Genomic DNA, 14,637 nt, shown 5'->3' with positions numbered 1-14,637 from the left:
TCAAAAAAGACAGTAGGACTAGGGGGCACAGCCTCAAGATAAAGGGGGGGGCGGTTTAGAACGGAGTTGAGGAGGAACTTCTTCACTCAAAGGGTGGTGAATCTCTGGAATTCTCTGCCCGTTGAAGTGGTGGAGGCTGCCTCGCTAAATATTTTTAAGACGCGGGTTGATGGGTTTTTGATAAGAGAGGGGATTAAGGGTTATGGGGAGAGGGCGGGAAAGTGGAACTGAGCCACGACAGATCAGCCATGATCTTATTGAATGGCAGGGCAGGCTCGAAGGGCTAGATGGCCTACTCCTGCTCCTATTTCTTATGTTCTTATGTCTGCGTGGGTTTCCTCCGGGTGCTCCGTTTTCATCCCACAATCCAAAGATGCACGCGTTAGGTGGATTGGTTGTGCTAAATCACCCCTCGGTATCAGGGGAATTAGCAAGGTAAATACATGACGTTACGGGGATGGAGCCTGGGTGGGATTGTGGTCGGTGCAGACTCGATGGGCTGAATGGCCTCCTGCATTGTAGGTATTCTATGATTCTAAAGCCTCTCTCAGCTGATCTGCAGCCAAGAGAAAGAGTTGCATTTGTATAGCACCTTTCATGACTTCAGTTTCAAGCATTGATAGCCAATAAAGTACCTCTGAAACATGGCAGCCAATCTACGCACAGTAAGCTCTGGGACGTGGGAGCAGGATTGACCATTTGGCCCATCGAACCTGCTGCCCCATTCAGCAAAATCATAAAGCTGATCAGACTGTAACCTTAACTCCCCTTTTCCTGCCAGTTCCCCCATAACTCCCGAATTATCACCCGGTAATGTGGAAATGTCCAGATAATCTACTTCTTTATGGAGATTGATCTGAGGGATAATTGTAAGAAGTCTCACAACATCCGATTAAAGTCCAGCAGGTTTATTTGGTAGCCACTAGCTTTCAGAGCGCTGCCCCTTCGTTAGATGAGTGGGAGTTCTATTCACAAACAGGGTATATAAAGACACAAACTCAATTTACAAAATAACGGTTCCACAACACTTCAGTGGTCACGGGCACTCAGCCTCTGACCTTCAGGTAAGCGTTCCCCAAGGTGGCCTTCATGACACATGACAGCGCAGAGTCACTGAGCAGAGACTGATAGCCAAGTTCCGCACACATGAGGACGGCCTCAACAGGGATCTTGGGTTCATGTCGCACTATCTGTAACTCCACAGCTTTCAAAATCTCACTAGCTGTCCTGTCTAGAGACAATACACATCTCTTTAACCTGTGCTTAACCCTCTCTCCACTCACATTGTCTGTACCTTTAAGACTTGATTACCTGTAAAGACTCGCATTCCAACCATTATTCTGTAAATTGAGTTTGTGCCTTTATTTGCCCTGTTTGTGATCGGAACTCCCACTCACCTGACGAAGGAGCAGCGCTCCAAAAGTCAGTGGTGTTTGCTGCCAGATAAACCTGTTGGACTTTAACCTGGTGTTGTGAGACTTCTTACCATGTTTACCCCAGTCCAACGCCGGCATCTCCACATCATGGTTTATTATTGGCCAGGACATCAGGAAGTGTTCTCCTGCACTAGCACCATAGAATCCCTACAGTGCAGAAGGAGGCCATTTGGACCACAATGTACCAATCACAATCCCACCCAGTCTCCTTAACCCCATCTATTTACCCCGCCAATCCCCCTGACACTAAGGAGCAAGTTATCACGGCCAATCGACCTAACCCGCACATCTTTGGACTGTGGGAGGAAACCGGAGCACCGGGGGGAAACCCACGCAGACACGGGGAGAATGTACAGACTCCACACAGACGGTGACCCGAGCCGGGAATCGAATCCAGGTCCCTGGTGCTGTGAGGCAGCAGTGCTAACCCACTGTGCCACCTACTTCGAGATAATGGCCACTGGGTCTTTCATGACCACCTGTGTGGGGCCCAAGGGGTCTCGGTTTAGGGTCCCAGTCCAGAAGGAAGCAGCTCTGATGCTGAGGCAGTCCCTTGGGGCAGGACAGGGGTTGTTAGCCTAGATTTTCTCCTCCAGCCTGCTAAGGGAACTGATTGCTGAGTTTGGAGTTAAGTGTATTACCCATTGCGCCCTGGCTCACAACAAACTGAATGGGCCTCGAAGAACAAGATGGAAAACACCACGATATTTTATTGATTAGTGTCACAGTTAGGCTCACATTAACACTGCATTGAAGTTACTGTGAAAATCCCCTTGTCGCCACACTCCAGCGCCTGTTGGGGTTACACTGAGGGAGAATTTGGCACAGCCAATGCACCCTAACCAGCACGTCTTTCTGACTGTGGGTGGAAACTGGAGCACCGGGGGCGAGGGGGAAACCCACGCAGACACGGGGAGAATGTACAGACTCCACACAGACAGTGACCCAAGGCGGGAATCGAACCCGGGTCCCTGGTGCTATGAGGCAGCAGCGCTAACGCACTGTACCACCGTGTCACCCCAGTCAGGATCTGAAAGTGAAGAGTCAGGTTTGGAGAGTGTGAACCCTTTGATCAGAAAGGACTCAGAGCAGAGAACGGAAAGAGAAAATAGCTGCCCAGTTCTGACTGTACTCAGGTTTCATTCATTCCACATTGCTTCAGCATACGCTTACTCATCTCCTCTCTGTTTGGCTCCTTTTCTCAGCTGCAGGCTCTCTCCGTGAAGCCCTCTCTCCCTGATCCCGCCATCCTCTCCTGCAACAACTGCCTCTCTCACTGAGGCTGGGGAATATCCAGTCAGCTGCCCCTGCCCTTCCCTAACCCACTGGGTTAAACATCCTCCTGTACCCCCTTCCAGCCCAACACCCTGAACTCACACCCTCCCATCCCACCCTCTCCCCACCACCACCCACCCCCCCCCCCGACCTCTCTCAACACATCTTGCTCACGAGACCCCACCTCGACCCCATTCCCACATAGTTGACCATCAGAGCCGCACAAGTTCATGGGCAGCACGGTAGCACAGCGGGTTAGCACTGCTGCTTCACAGCTCCAGGGTCCTGGGTTCGATTCCCGGCTCGGGTCACTGTCTGTGTGGAGTTTGCACATTCTCCTCGTGTCTGTGTGGGTTTCCTCCCACAGTCCAAAGATGTGCAGGTTAGGTTGATTGGCCGTGCTAAGGAATTGTCCCTTAGTGTCCAGGGATGCGTAGGTTGGAGGGATTAGTGGGTATAATATGTAGGGATATTGGGGTAGGGCCTGGGTGGGATTGTGTTCGGTGCAGACTCGATGGGCCGAAGGGCCTCTTTCTGCACCGTAGGGTTCTGTGACTCTATAAACCGCTGACCCTTCCCGGCCGGCATGTTGGTCAATATTGGGAACGCTTCGCCCCTCTCTCCTTCAAGCCCACAGTCAGGATCCCATCTCCTCAAACAGAAACCAACCCTTGAGCCCCCACCCCCGTGCTTGCAAATAACCTTCCCATCACCGCCCTTCTCCCCCCACCCCCTTTCTCTCCATAACTTTCCGAAGGTGTTCTCACCTCCCATGGCGCTGGAGTGAGCTGTGCCCAGCGGACTCTCTAGTTCTATCTTTTCCTCTAGTTCTAGGCTTCTAAAACTTCATTCTGACTCTTTTGAAATCTCTAACGGTGCATTAAGTCGATCTTTGTCTACACCCTGGCTGTGACTGTAACACTACATTCTGCACCCTCTCCTTTCCTGCTCAATGAACAGTATGCTTTGTGTAGCGCACCAGAGACAATACTTTGTCACGTGTATTCACATACAGTGAAATAATAAATCAAACTAAATCAAAACCCTAGCTATGACTGTAACACTACATTCTGCACCCATTTCCTTCTCTATGAACAGTACGCTTTGTCTGTATAACGCTTGAGAAACAATAATTTTCACTGTATGTTAATGCATGTGACAATAATAAATCAAATCTTTCCCCGGTCTCCCATGTTTGACTTCCCCCCCTATCGATGACAATCCCCCCTAACCAGCACGGTCTTTCAGACTATGGAAGGAAACCAGAGCACCCGGAGGAAACCCACGCAGACACGGGGAGAACGTGCAGACTCCACACAGACAGACAGTGACCCAGGCCGGGAATCGAACCCGGGTCCCTGGCGCTGTGAGGCAGCAGTGCTAACCCACTGTGCCGCCCAGTCAGGAGTGAGCTGGAACAGTCGAGTCTGGAGGCAGGAGTGAGGGTTTCCGTAGCCGATGAGCTGGAATGGGGGTGGGGGGGGGTTGGGTGAGGAAGGGGAGTAATTGGGTAATTTAATGTTTAAGGAAATGGTTAATGGACCTCTGATCGGAAGGGGATTAAATATGTCCCTAAAAAGCCAGTTGAAATTGCCAATGAAACCTACAAATGGAAAATGCTGGAAAATCTTCCTGACGAAGGATCCAGACGCGAAACGTTGGCTCGATTCTCCCTCCGCAGAGGCTGTCAGACCTGCTGAGGTTTTCCAGCATTTTCTGCTTTTGTTTCAGATTCCAGCATCCGCAGTATTTTGCCTTTAAAACCTATAAATGGGACAGGACTGCCACCTGGTGGTTTGGTTAGGAGATGACAGCTGAGGTTTATTTCACTGTCCGGTTCTTGGTTAGAAATCTCCTTGTCCTTGTCTGTGGCCGGGATTCTCCGGATTTCTGCTGCTGAAGTGATCGGAATTTTGCGCCTGGAATTGCAGTGAGGCGGTCACGGACAAGGTCGAAGCATCGCGTCCATCTTTGCTAAACTCCACCGATATTGAATTGATCTCCCCAGCGCGCACTCCTTCAATTAATAAATACTGACAGTATATCGGGAGGCTATTCAGCCCGTCTGGCCTGTGTTGGCTCCCAACACCACCACCACTCCCCCCTCCTCCCCACGGCCCGCAGCTCTGCGAATGTTTTTTTCTTTTTACACAAGCTGTTAATTAGCCCTGCTGCCTCACAGCGCCAGGGACCCGGGTTCGATTCCTGGCTTGGGTCATCGCCTGTGTGGAGTTTGTACATTCTCCCCGTGTCTGCGTGGGTTTCCTCCGGGTGCTCCGGTATCCTCCCACAGTCCGAAAGACGTGCTGGTTAGGGTGCATTGGCCCAAACAGGGGCCGGACTGTGGCGACTAGGGGATTTTCACAGTAACTTCATTGCGGTGTTAACGTAACCCTTACTTGTGACTAATAAACAAACTTCTAAACTTTAAACTTTCAAAAGATCCTATTGGACCACAGAATCCCGACAGTGTGGAAGAGGCCATTCAGCCCATCAAGGCTGCACTGACTCTCCAATACAGCATCATACCCAGGCCCTATCCCCCCCTCAATCCCTCTAACCCCACACGTTTAGCACGGCCAGTCCATCTAACCCGCACATCTTTGGACTGGGGGAGGAAACTGGAGCACCCGGAGGAAACCCACGCAGACACGGGGAGAACATGCAGAATCCGCACAGACAGTGATCTAAGCCGGGAATCGAACCCAGGTTCTTGATGTTGTGAGGCAGGGATTGAATCTGCTTCAATTGTCTTTCAGTGAGTAGTCTCACAACACCAGGTTAAAGTCCAGCAGGTTTATTTGGAGTCGCGAACTCTCGGTGCACTGTTCCTTCCTCAGGTGAATGATTGAGTGAGTCCCACTCACCTGATGAAGGAGCAGCGTCCTGAAGCCTCGTGATTCCAAATAAACCTGTGGGACTTTAACCTGATGTTGTGAGACTTCTTACTGTGCCCACCCCAGTCCAACGCCAGCGTCTCCACATCACTGTCCTTTCGGGCAGCTCCTTCACGATTATCAGAATAATTCTCCTCGCTGGCTCTCGCGTTGTAAATCTGTGTCCCTCTGGTCACATTCTCCTGCCAGTGGAAACAATTTCTCTCCATTTCCTCATCAAAGCCCTTCACGATTTTCAATTTGCCTCTTTAAATCCCTCAAACTGAACCCCAGTGTCTCCCCAGACTCTCCCCCATCTCTGAATCCCCGGCACCATTCTAGTGGCCCCCCCTCCCCACCTCCCTCACATCCCTCCTAAAGTGCTGAGCCCAGGATTAGACACAGTTCTCCGGATGAGGACTCACCAGTGAATGGTTTCAATGGTTATAGTACAAAAGGAGGCCATTCAGCCCATCGCCAGCTCCCCACAAGAACAATACTGCTAGCCCTACCCAACACCCCCCCCGACCTTCCCGTGTAACCCTGAATAGTTTTTATCTTCTCGTTTCTTTATCCAATTCCTTTTAAGCTGTGATTGGAAGTGGCTTCTGCCTCTGCACTCGCAGTGGTTTCACTGCAGCGCGTTGGAACTGTCGATTGGTGAGTCGAGCACCATATCCTGTTCTTTTGAGGGCATCTTGTCTTTATGTGCCCTATTTGTGAACAGAACTCCCACTCACCTGACGAAGGGGCAGCACTCCGAAAGCTAGTGGCTTTTGCTACCAAATAAACCTGTTGGACTTTAACCTGGTGTTGTGAGACTTCTCACTGGGATAAATATCACCCTGGAGACTGACGAGAACTCCCTACTTGTCCTTTGAGTACCCAGTGGGATCTTTAACATCTACTGGAGCCAGCAAATGGGACCTCAATTTGACGTTCATCTGAAATAAAGTCGAAGTAAAAAATTGTATTTGATAATCCAAGTAACGTACATTAACACTGCAAGGAAGTTACTGTGAAATTCCCCCAGTGGTCACACTCCAACACCTGTTTGGGTCAACACACCCAAACCAGCATGTCTTTCAGAATGTGGGAGGAAACCGGAGCACCCAGAGAAAACCCACGCAGACACGGGGAGAACGTGCAAACTCCACACAGACAGTGACCCGAGGCCGGGAATCGAACCCGGGTCCCTGGTGCTGTGAGGCAGCAGTGCGAACCACTGTGCCAACGTGCTGCCCCAGTTTGACCAACGACGGCACCCCGGACAGTGCAGCACTCCCTCAGACTGTACCTGGAACATTGTGTACAGTTTTGGTCTTCTGATCTAGGAAAGGATATAATTGCAGACCAGAGGAAGTTCACTCAACTGACAAGCTGGGTGGTGGGGCAGGGTGGGGGAGATGAGGGAGGTTTATCATCTCAGGAAAGATTGGACAGGTTGGGCCTGTATCCATTAGAGTTTAAATATTGAGAGATGATCTTATCAAAACATTTATGATCTTGAGGGTGGATTTTTGATTTGATTTGATTTGATTTATTATTGTCACATGTATTAACATACGGTGAAAAGTATTGTTTCTTGCGCATTATACAGACAACGCATACTGTTCATAGAGAAGGAGAAGTGTGCAGAATGTAATGTTCTAGTCACAGCTAGGGTGTAAAGAAAGAGTAACTTAATGTGAGGTAGGTCCATTCAAAAGTCTGACAGCAGCAGGGAGGAAGCTGTTCTTGAGTTGGTTGGTACATGATGTCAGACTTTCGTATCTTTTTCCTGATGGAAGAAGGTGGAAGAGAGAATGTCCGGGGTGCGTGGGGTCCTTAATTACGCTGGCTGCTTTGCTGAGGCAGCGGGAAGTGTAGACAGTCAGTGGATGGGAGGCTGGTTTGCGTGATGGACTGGGTTACATTCATGATCTCTTGTAGTTTCTTGCAGTCTTGGGCAGAGCAGGAGCCCATACCAAGCTGTGATACAACCAGAAAGATGACGAGAGGATGTTCCCCTTTGGGAGAGAGCAGAACTAGGAGACAAGTCATCTATTTCAGAAGAAAATGAGGAGAATTTCTTTCTCTCAGAAGATCATAATTCTGTAGAACTCTCATCCCCTGAGAATGATGGAGACAAGGCTGAAAACAAACCTGTCTATAACCGTTTGGTGCTGTTATTCACTTAACAGGCGCCCCAATGTGATAATATGTTGTAAAATTAAATAGACTTCAGATCCATCTCAGCAGACAAAGTGAAATAGCAAGCACTGACTTTTAAACTCCACTCTTTCCTTTTGATTCAATCCCTTGACAGTTCCATCAGCCTTTGACAGTTTGTGAACTTCTTACGCACATTCATGTCTACTCTTAACAATCCCAAAGGATTTGTGAGATCTCCCAAAGGGTATCTTACCTCTTGCACAGGGGTATCCTGGTTATCCAACTGAATTCACAAGGTTCAGAATGCTGCTACCAAGTCTAACCTGCATACTTAGGATTTTCAGGAACCTCCCTCACCAAATTCAGTTTATCAAGTTTATTTATTTGTCACAAGTAAGGCTTACATTAACACTGCAATGAAATTACTGTGAAATTCCCTGAGTTGCCACAGTCCGGCGCCTGTTCGGGTCAATGCATCTAACCAGTATGCCTTTTGGACTGTGGGAGGAAACCCACACAGACACGGGGAGAATGTGCAGGCTCCACACAGACAGTGACCCAAGTCGGGAATTGAACCCGGGTCCCTGGCGCTGTGAGGCAGCAGCGCTAACCACTGTGTCACCCCTTGCAGGGAAGGAGACAGCTTCTGATTTATATTGGGCATCTTCTTCCGCAAAACACAGATGTGCAATTCAGAATGTAGCCCCGTCCCCAGGACTTCCACATCTGAGTCCCTGCCAACACTTTCATACAGAACAAGAGCCGACGACACGAAGGTTGGAGGTGTTGTGGATAGTTTGGAAGGAAGTCAGAAGTTGCAGCGTGACATAGATAGGATGCATGACTGGGCGGAGAAGTGGCAGATAGACTTCAACCCGGATAAATGTGTAGTGGTCCATTTTGGCAGGTCCAATGGGATGAAGGAGTATAATATTAAGGGTAGGACTCTTAGCAGTGTAGAGGATCAGAAGGATCTTGGGGTCCGAGTTCATAGGACTCTTAAATAGGCCTCACAGGTGGAGGATGTGGTTAAGAAGGCGTATGGTGTACTGGCCTTCATTAATCGAGGGATTGAGTTTAGGAGTCGGGAGATAATGTTGCAGCTTTATAAGACCCTGGTCAGACCCCACTTGGAGTACTGTGCTCAGTTCTGGTCGCCTCATTACAGGAAGGATGTGGAAGCCATTGAAAAGGTGCAGAGGAGATCTACAAGGATGTTGCCTGGATTGGGTGGCATGCCTTATGAGGATAGGTTGAGAGAGCTCGATCTGTTCTCCTTGAAGAAACGAAGGATGAGAGGTGGCCTGATAGAGGTGTATAAGATGATGAGAGGTATTGATCGGGGGATTCCCAGAGGCTATTTCCCAGGGCTGAAATGGTCGCTACGAAAAGACACAGGTTTAAGGTGCTGGGGAGTAGGTACAGAGGAGATGTCAGGGGTAAGTTTTTCACTCAGAGGGTGGTGAGTGAGTGGAATCGGCTGCCTTCGGTGGTGGTGGAGGCAAATTCGATTGGGCCTTTTAAAAGACTTCTGGATGAGTACATGGGACTTAATAGGATTGAGGGTTATAGATAAGCCTAGTTGGTAAGGATATGATTGGCGCAACTTGTGGGCTGAAGGGCCTGTTTGTGCTGTAGTTTTTCTATGTTCTATCCATCCGTATGGAAACTCAGGCCTCAGAGGGTTGGAGTGGAGGGGGGGATGCTGTGGGAGGGGTTGGGGGGGAGGGAGTGGATCTCTATTTGTGTTTGTCCATCCTCCCACTCCACACCCCTCCCCCATTGAGTTGGGAGCAGCTCAGATTGAGGAATAGATCGGGAAGTTGTTCAGTTGAATCCGGATCTGTGACTCCACTCGAGGTGTCTGAAGCATCAGCAAACTCTTGCTTTTGTTCTCTCAAAGGTAGGAATTTTTGTGCAACAGGGGCACAAAAAAATAAAAGAGTTATCATAGATTGGCCACAAAAAGACAGGGGACTGTAACGAGAGTAACTGAGCAAGCAGGGAGAGAGGTGGGAGATCAGCCATGGGAAATGCTCTGAGACCATTGCTGACGAACGGAGCTTGTATTTTGAACTTGTTGTGAAGGGATTAACTAGGGTTTGAACGTGTCGTTTTATCCAGAACATGGAGGTCAGCACAGTCTCCTAAAGCAGTGTGAGACAAGCAGAGAGTCATAAACATCTCATTGTTTGTGTCAAAGCCTGACTTTATATTCTGACATGTTCCTTTGGTATCAATTTTGTATTTCTGTCCATGAGTCTAATCTTGGAGGGCGACTAAGGTGAATATTAAGCAACATGCTGTAACTAACCTCGTGCATTGACATAATTTATAATGTAGAGCGACAACATTCACTTCATTCTACAGGATCCCAATGGATCCAAACCCCTTCCTATACATTCCTATTGCACAGGATCCCAATGGATCCAAACCCCTTCCTATACATTTCTATTGTACAGGATCCCAGTGGATCCAAACCCCTTCCTATACATTCCTATCCCACAGGATCCCAATTGATCCAAACCACTTCCTATACATTCCCATTCTACACAATCCCAATGGATCCAAACCCCTTCCTTTACATTCCCATCCTACAGGATCCCGATGGATCCAAACCCCTTCCCATTCATTCCCACTGGACAGAATCCCAATGGATCCAAACCCCTTCCCATTCATTCCCATTGGACAGAATCCCAAAGGATCCAAACCCCTTCCCATTCATTCCCATTGGACAAAATCCCAAAGGATCCAAACCCCTTCCCATTCATTCCCATTGGACAAAATCCCAAAGGATCCAAACCCCTTCCCATTCATTCCCATTGGACAAAATCCCAAAGGATCCAAACTCCTTCCCATTCACTCCCACGAAATGAAATCTAAATATTAGGCAACCTTTCTCATTTATTCTGTGGGCAGGATTTTCTCTGCGTTTGGCTGGCAGTGGGATCCTCTGGGGAACAGGATTTCCCGTTGTACTTCTGACCCCCACCGCCCACCGTGCCCCCAGGCCAGGAATCCCAAGGCGGGGCGCGCCATTGGCAGGACCAAAGGATCCCGCTAGCAAAATTCCAGCCCATGAGTTTGCCAACCCTGTGAGCCGTACTCCCACTGTCGGCAACCCAGATAGAACAATCTCCTTTCCCGTGCAATTCTATCGGTGAGAATCTTTCGCGTTCAATCCCAGTTCCACCTCCCCACATGAACCAACTCCTCTGACACTTACTCCCCTCCCCCCACCGCCCCCCCCCCCCGGGGAAATCCCAGCAGAACAAAACCGTTCCTGTTCTGTCACATCCAAACTGAAGGGGCCAAGTTCTTCCGGATAAACTCACGAGAGATAAGGCAGCACGGGTGGTGAGCACTGCTGCCTCACAGCGCCAGGGACCCGGGTTCGATTCTCGGCTTGGGTCACTGTCTGTGCGGAGTCTGCACGTTCTCCCCGTGTCTGTCTGGGTTTCCTCCGGGTGCTCCGGTTTCCTCCCACAGTCCGAAAGACCTGCTGATTAGGGTGGATTGACCTGAACAGGCTCCGGAGTGTGCTGACTAGGGGAATTCCACAGTAACTTCATTGCCGTGTTAATGCAAGCCTTACTTGTGACACTGATAAATAAAAGCAGGAGGCAAAGATAAACCGAGGCAGCAACATAAACTCCAGCCCTTGATTGTTGAGTTATTGGTGCTCTCTTTGGAATAAGAATCATTTTCCTGGGGTGCGTTATTAAGTGATGATGAAACAGCTGTCCGAGAGAAACCTGTAAATTGCTTGTCTCTTCCACAAGCCTCCATCTGGGTGAGATTCACAACCCCTGAGGCAGCCTGGTGTGAAATTCTCACCGCCTTCGTTACATCTTCTCCAGTTTTCACCTCTCTCGCTCTGTCTCCCGTCTATTCGCAGCGGAATGCGTTCCACACGCTGCCAAAGCCGGCGAGACACAGCACCACGTTCCGATCCCTGCTGCTGACCTTCATCGCTGTCGCCTGCATCGCTGGCATCCTCATCGCGGGAGCCGTCATCTTCTGCCTGAGACAGAATGCCAAGCAGCGTCAGAAGGAGAAACTGGCCGGGCTGGGTCCCGAGGGAGGGACTGACACCTCCCTCCAATACCAGGTACGTGAGTCTTTCCGAGTTCTGGTACACACGCCCTCCGGTGTCAGGTACACCTCTCCTGCAATACTGAGTACACACGCCCTCCGGTTTCAGGTACACCTCTCCTGCAATACTGAGTACACACGCCCTCCGGTTTCAGGTACACCTCTCCTGCAATACTGAGTACACGCGCCCTCCGGTTTCAGGTACACCTCTCCTGCAATACTGAGTACACACGCCCTCCGGTTTCAGGTACACCTCTCCTGCAATACTGAGTACACGCGCCCTCCGGTTTCAGGTACACCTCTCCTGCAATACTGAGTACACGCGCCCTCCGGTTTCAGGTACACCTCTCCTGCAATACTGAGTACACGCGCCCTCCGGTTTCAGGTACACCTCTCCTGCAATACTGAGTACACGCGCCCTCCGGTTTCAGGTACACCTCTCCTGCAATACTGAGTACACGCGCCCTCCGGTTTCAGGTACACCTCTCCTGCAATACTGAGTACACGCGCCCTCCGGTTTCAGGTACACCTCTCCTGCAATACTGAGTACACGCGCCCTCCGGTTTCAGGTACACCTCTCCTGCAATACTGAGTACACACGCCCTCCGGTTTCAGGTACACCTCTCCTGCAATACTGAGTACATGCGCCCTCCGGTGTCAGGTGAGGGGCACTGGTTGGCGAGGGTGCGATGCGTGTTTAGTCGCGCTGCGTCAGAAATCCCACCCTGCTGGCTAGTTCCCGTCCGTCCCATTCCATTTCCACTTGCTCCGTGTTAGCCACAGCCATCTGAGGCAAGACTTTGCCGTCGGAGATTCCGGAATCCACCTTTGTTTTGGGATTTCCGAGCTCCGCAGTGACGGATTGTTGGGGGGGGGGGGGTGTTGGGGGGGGTATCCCAAAGGTGCGCTGGAGATTCCCCTTCGGAACATCCCAGGTAATTACAAAGAACAACACAGCCCGGGGAACAGGCCCTTCGGCCCAACGAGCCCGCGCCGCCATTCTAACATTGTGGGTGCCCACCTCTACCCAAGACCTTTGTCTACACCTCACTGGGGAAGATTGAGGGGAGACTAATTTAGGGACAATTTGTTACACCAATCAGCCTAAGAGCACGTTTTTGGGGCGTGGGAGGAAACCGGAGCACCCGGAGAAAACCCACGCGAGCATGGGGAGAATGTGCAAACTCCCGCGGACACCGGCCCAATTGCCCTGAAGCAGAAACTTGCTCTGGATGTTTCCTTGCCCTGGGAACCATCCTGAAAATGTGACTACAATTACAAACTTCCGTTTGTTCCAGGAGGGTTGTACCGAGAATTACCCAGAAAAAGTTAGAAGAAAACTTTCTTTCTTCTACCAACTTCTGGTAGTTATTGTAGAAACCCTCCCCTAACGGGACTCCCCCCACCAACCTACCTCCCCCCCCGCACCCCCAAAACCCCTAAGGGGTCTCCCCCCCACACAACATCCAACAGCCACACCCTTGGAACTAACCCCATAACCCTGACCACCCCCCCCCCCCCCCCGGGGTCTCCCTTAACCCTGGACTACCCGTGTCCCCACCTGACTACACCTTCCCCCACACCCCTGCTCTGGAACGCTCAGCAATCTCCTGCACTCTCACCCCCTCTCACCAGAGCCCCACCGCCCCCGCCACAAGACCCAAGACCCTTGCACTCACCTCCCCACCCAGCCCCAACACCACCTCCCGCTCCATCCCTGATGCCCCCTGACCTCCAATTCTCCCAACCTCCAATTCCCTTTGACCTCTGACCCCCAATCTCTATTCCCCGCACATGGTGGGGGTGGCTCGATGGCACAGTGGTAGTTATTGAAGAAACCCTCCCCTAACGGGACTCCCCCCACCAATCTACCTCCCCCCCTCCCCCAAAACCCCTAAGGGGTCTCCCCCTTAGATCTGGGTCTGGGTTCGATTCCTGGCTTGGGTCACTGTCTGTGCGGAGTCCGCACGTTCTCCCTGTGTCTGCGTGGGTTTCCTCCGGGTGCTCCGGTTTCCTCCCACAGTCTGAAAGATGTGCCGGTTAGAGTGCATTGGCCGTGCTAAATTCTCCCTCAATGCACCTGAACAGGCGCCGGAGTGTGGCGACTGGGGGATTTTCACAGTAATTTCATTGCCGTGTTAATGTAAGCTGACTTGTGACACTAATAAAAACTTACCTACCTCTGATTTCCCCCCAACCTCCAAACCCCTGACCTCTCCCCAAACGTCTACTCCTCTTGACCTTTGACTCCTGACCTCCGACTCTCCCAACCTCCATTCCCACCATATCCTATCTGCTTACCTGGACAGTTACCGTCTCCCTGGGCCCTCGAGGACCCTTCCATTTCATGGGATCTTTAAACTTACCTGGTCTACGACAGCACATGCCCTAAAGACAGGGGCGTGGCCTCCTTCCCTCTGACCTCGGTTACACTTCGATTGAAGGTTCGCTCTGCTGAGTTGGGATCTCTCCCCGCTCGAGTCGATAGGTCGAGCAAGACAGGACGGAAGTTGGGGGCACAGAGTGCCAGTCTAGACGTTGATTGCTACTCTTAAGAAGTTCAGGCCCTGTCACTATATATAATTACAATCACAGTGTCCCCTCGGTTACCGTCTCCAAATAAACTCAAGACAAGCAACCCCCAATTTCCTTTCCAGATTTGGTGCGAGGCAGATAGAGACAATTGGGAAGTCGGGAGTGTGGGGGGTTAAGAACAGTCTGTCTCAGGGAATTGGTAAATATTGGCTCCCTGTACACTGATACCCATTGGAAAATGCGAGATTATAGATATCAGGAGGAGA

The 14,637-nt window shown here is 50.7% G+C and overlaps 1 protein-coding gene across 2 annotated transcripts in view; it reads left to right on the top strand.

The window, feature by feature from the left end:
• LOC145350337 (receptor-type tyrosine-protein phosphatase-like N) overlaps nucleotides 1–14,637 on the top strand; it is a 232,291-nt gene that overhangs the window by 177,992 nt on the left and 39,662 nt on the right. For both annotated transcript variants that reach the window (XM_080199564.1, XM_080199563.1), the window contains exon 13: nucleotides 11,640–11,852. In XM_080199564.1, the coding sequence (XP_080055690.1) occupies nucleotides 11,640–11,852 (213 nt within the window). The remainder of the gene's footprint in view (nucleotides 1–11,639; nucleotides 11,853–14,637) is intronic.

This window comes from Carcharhinus amblyrhynchos, chromosome 11, assembly GCF_965287045.1.
Source record: "Carcharhinus amblyrhynchos chromosome 11, sCarAmb.v2.hapA, whole genome shotgun sequence".
In the NCBI taxonomy this organism is placed as follows: domain Eukaryota; kingdom Metazoa; phylum Chordata; class Chondrichthyes; order Carcharhiniformes; family Carcharhinidae; genus Carcharhinus; species Carcharhinus amblyrhynchos.
Note: the sequence above shows the minus strand (reverse complement) of the source record. Positions and strands in the feature narration are given on the sequence as shown.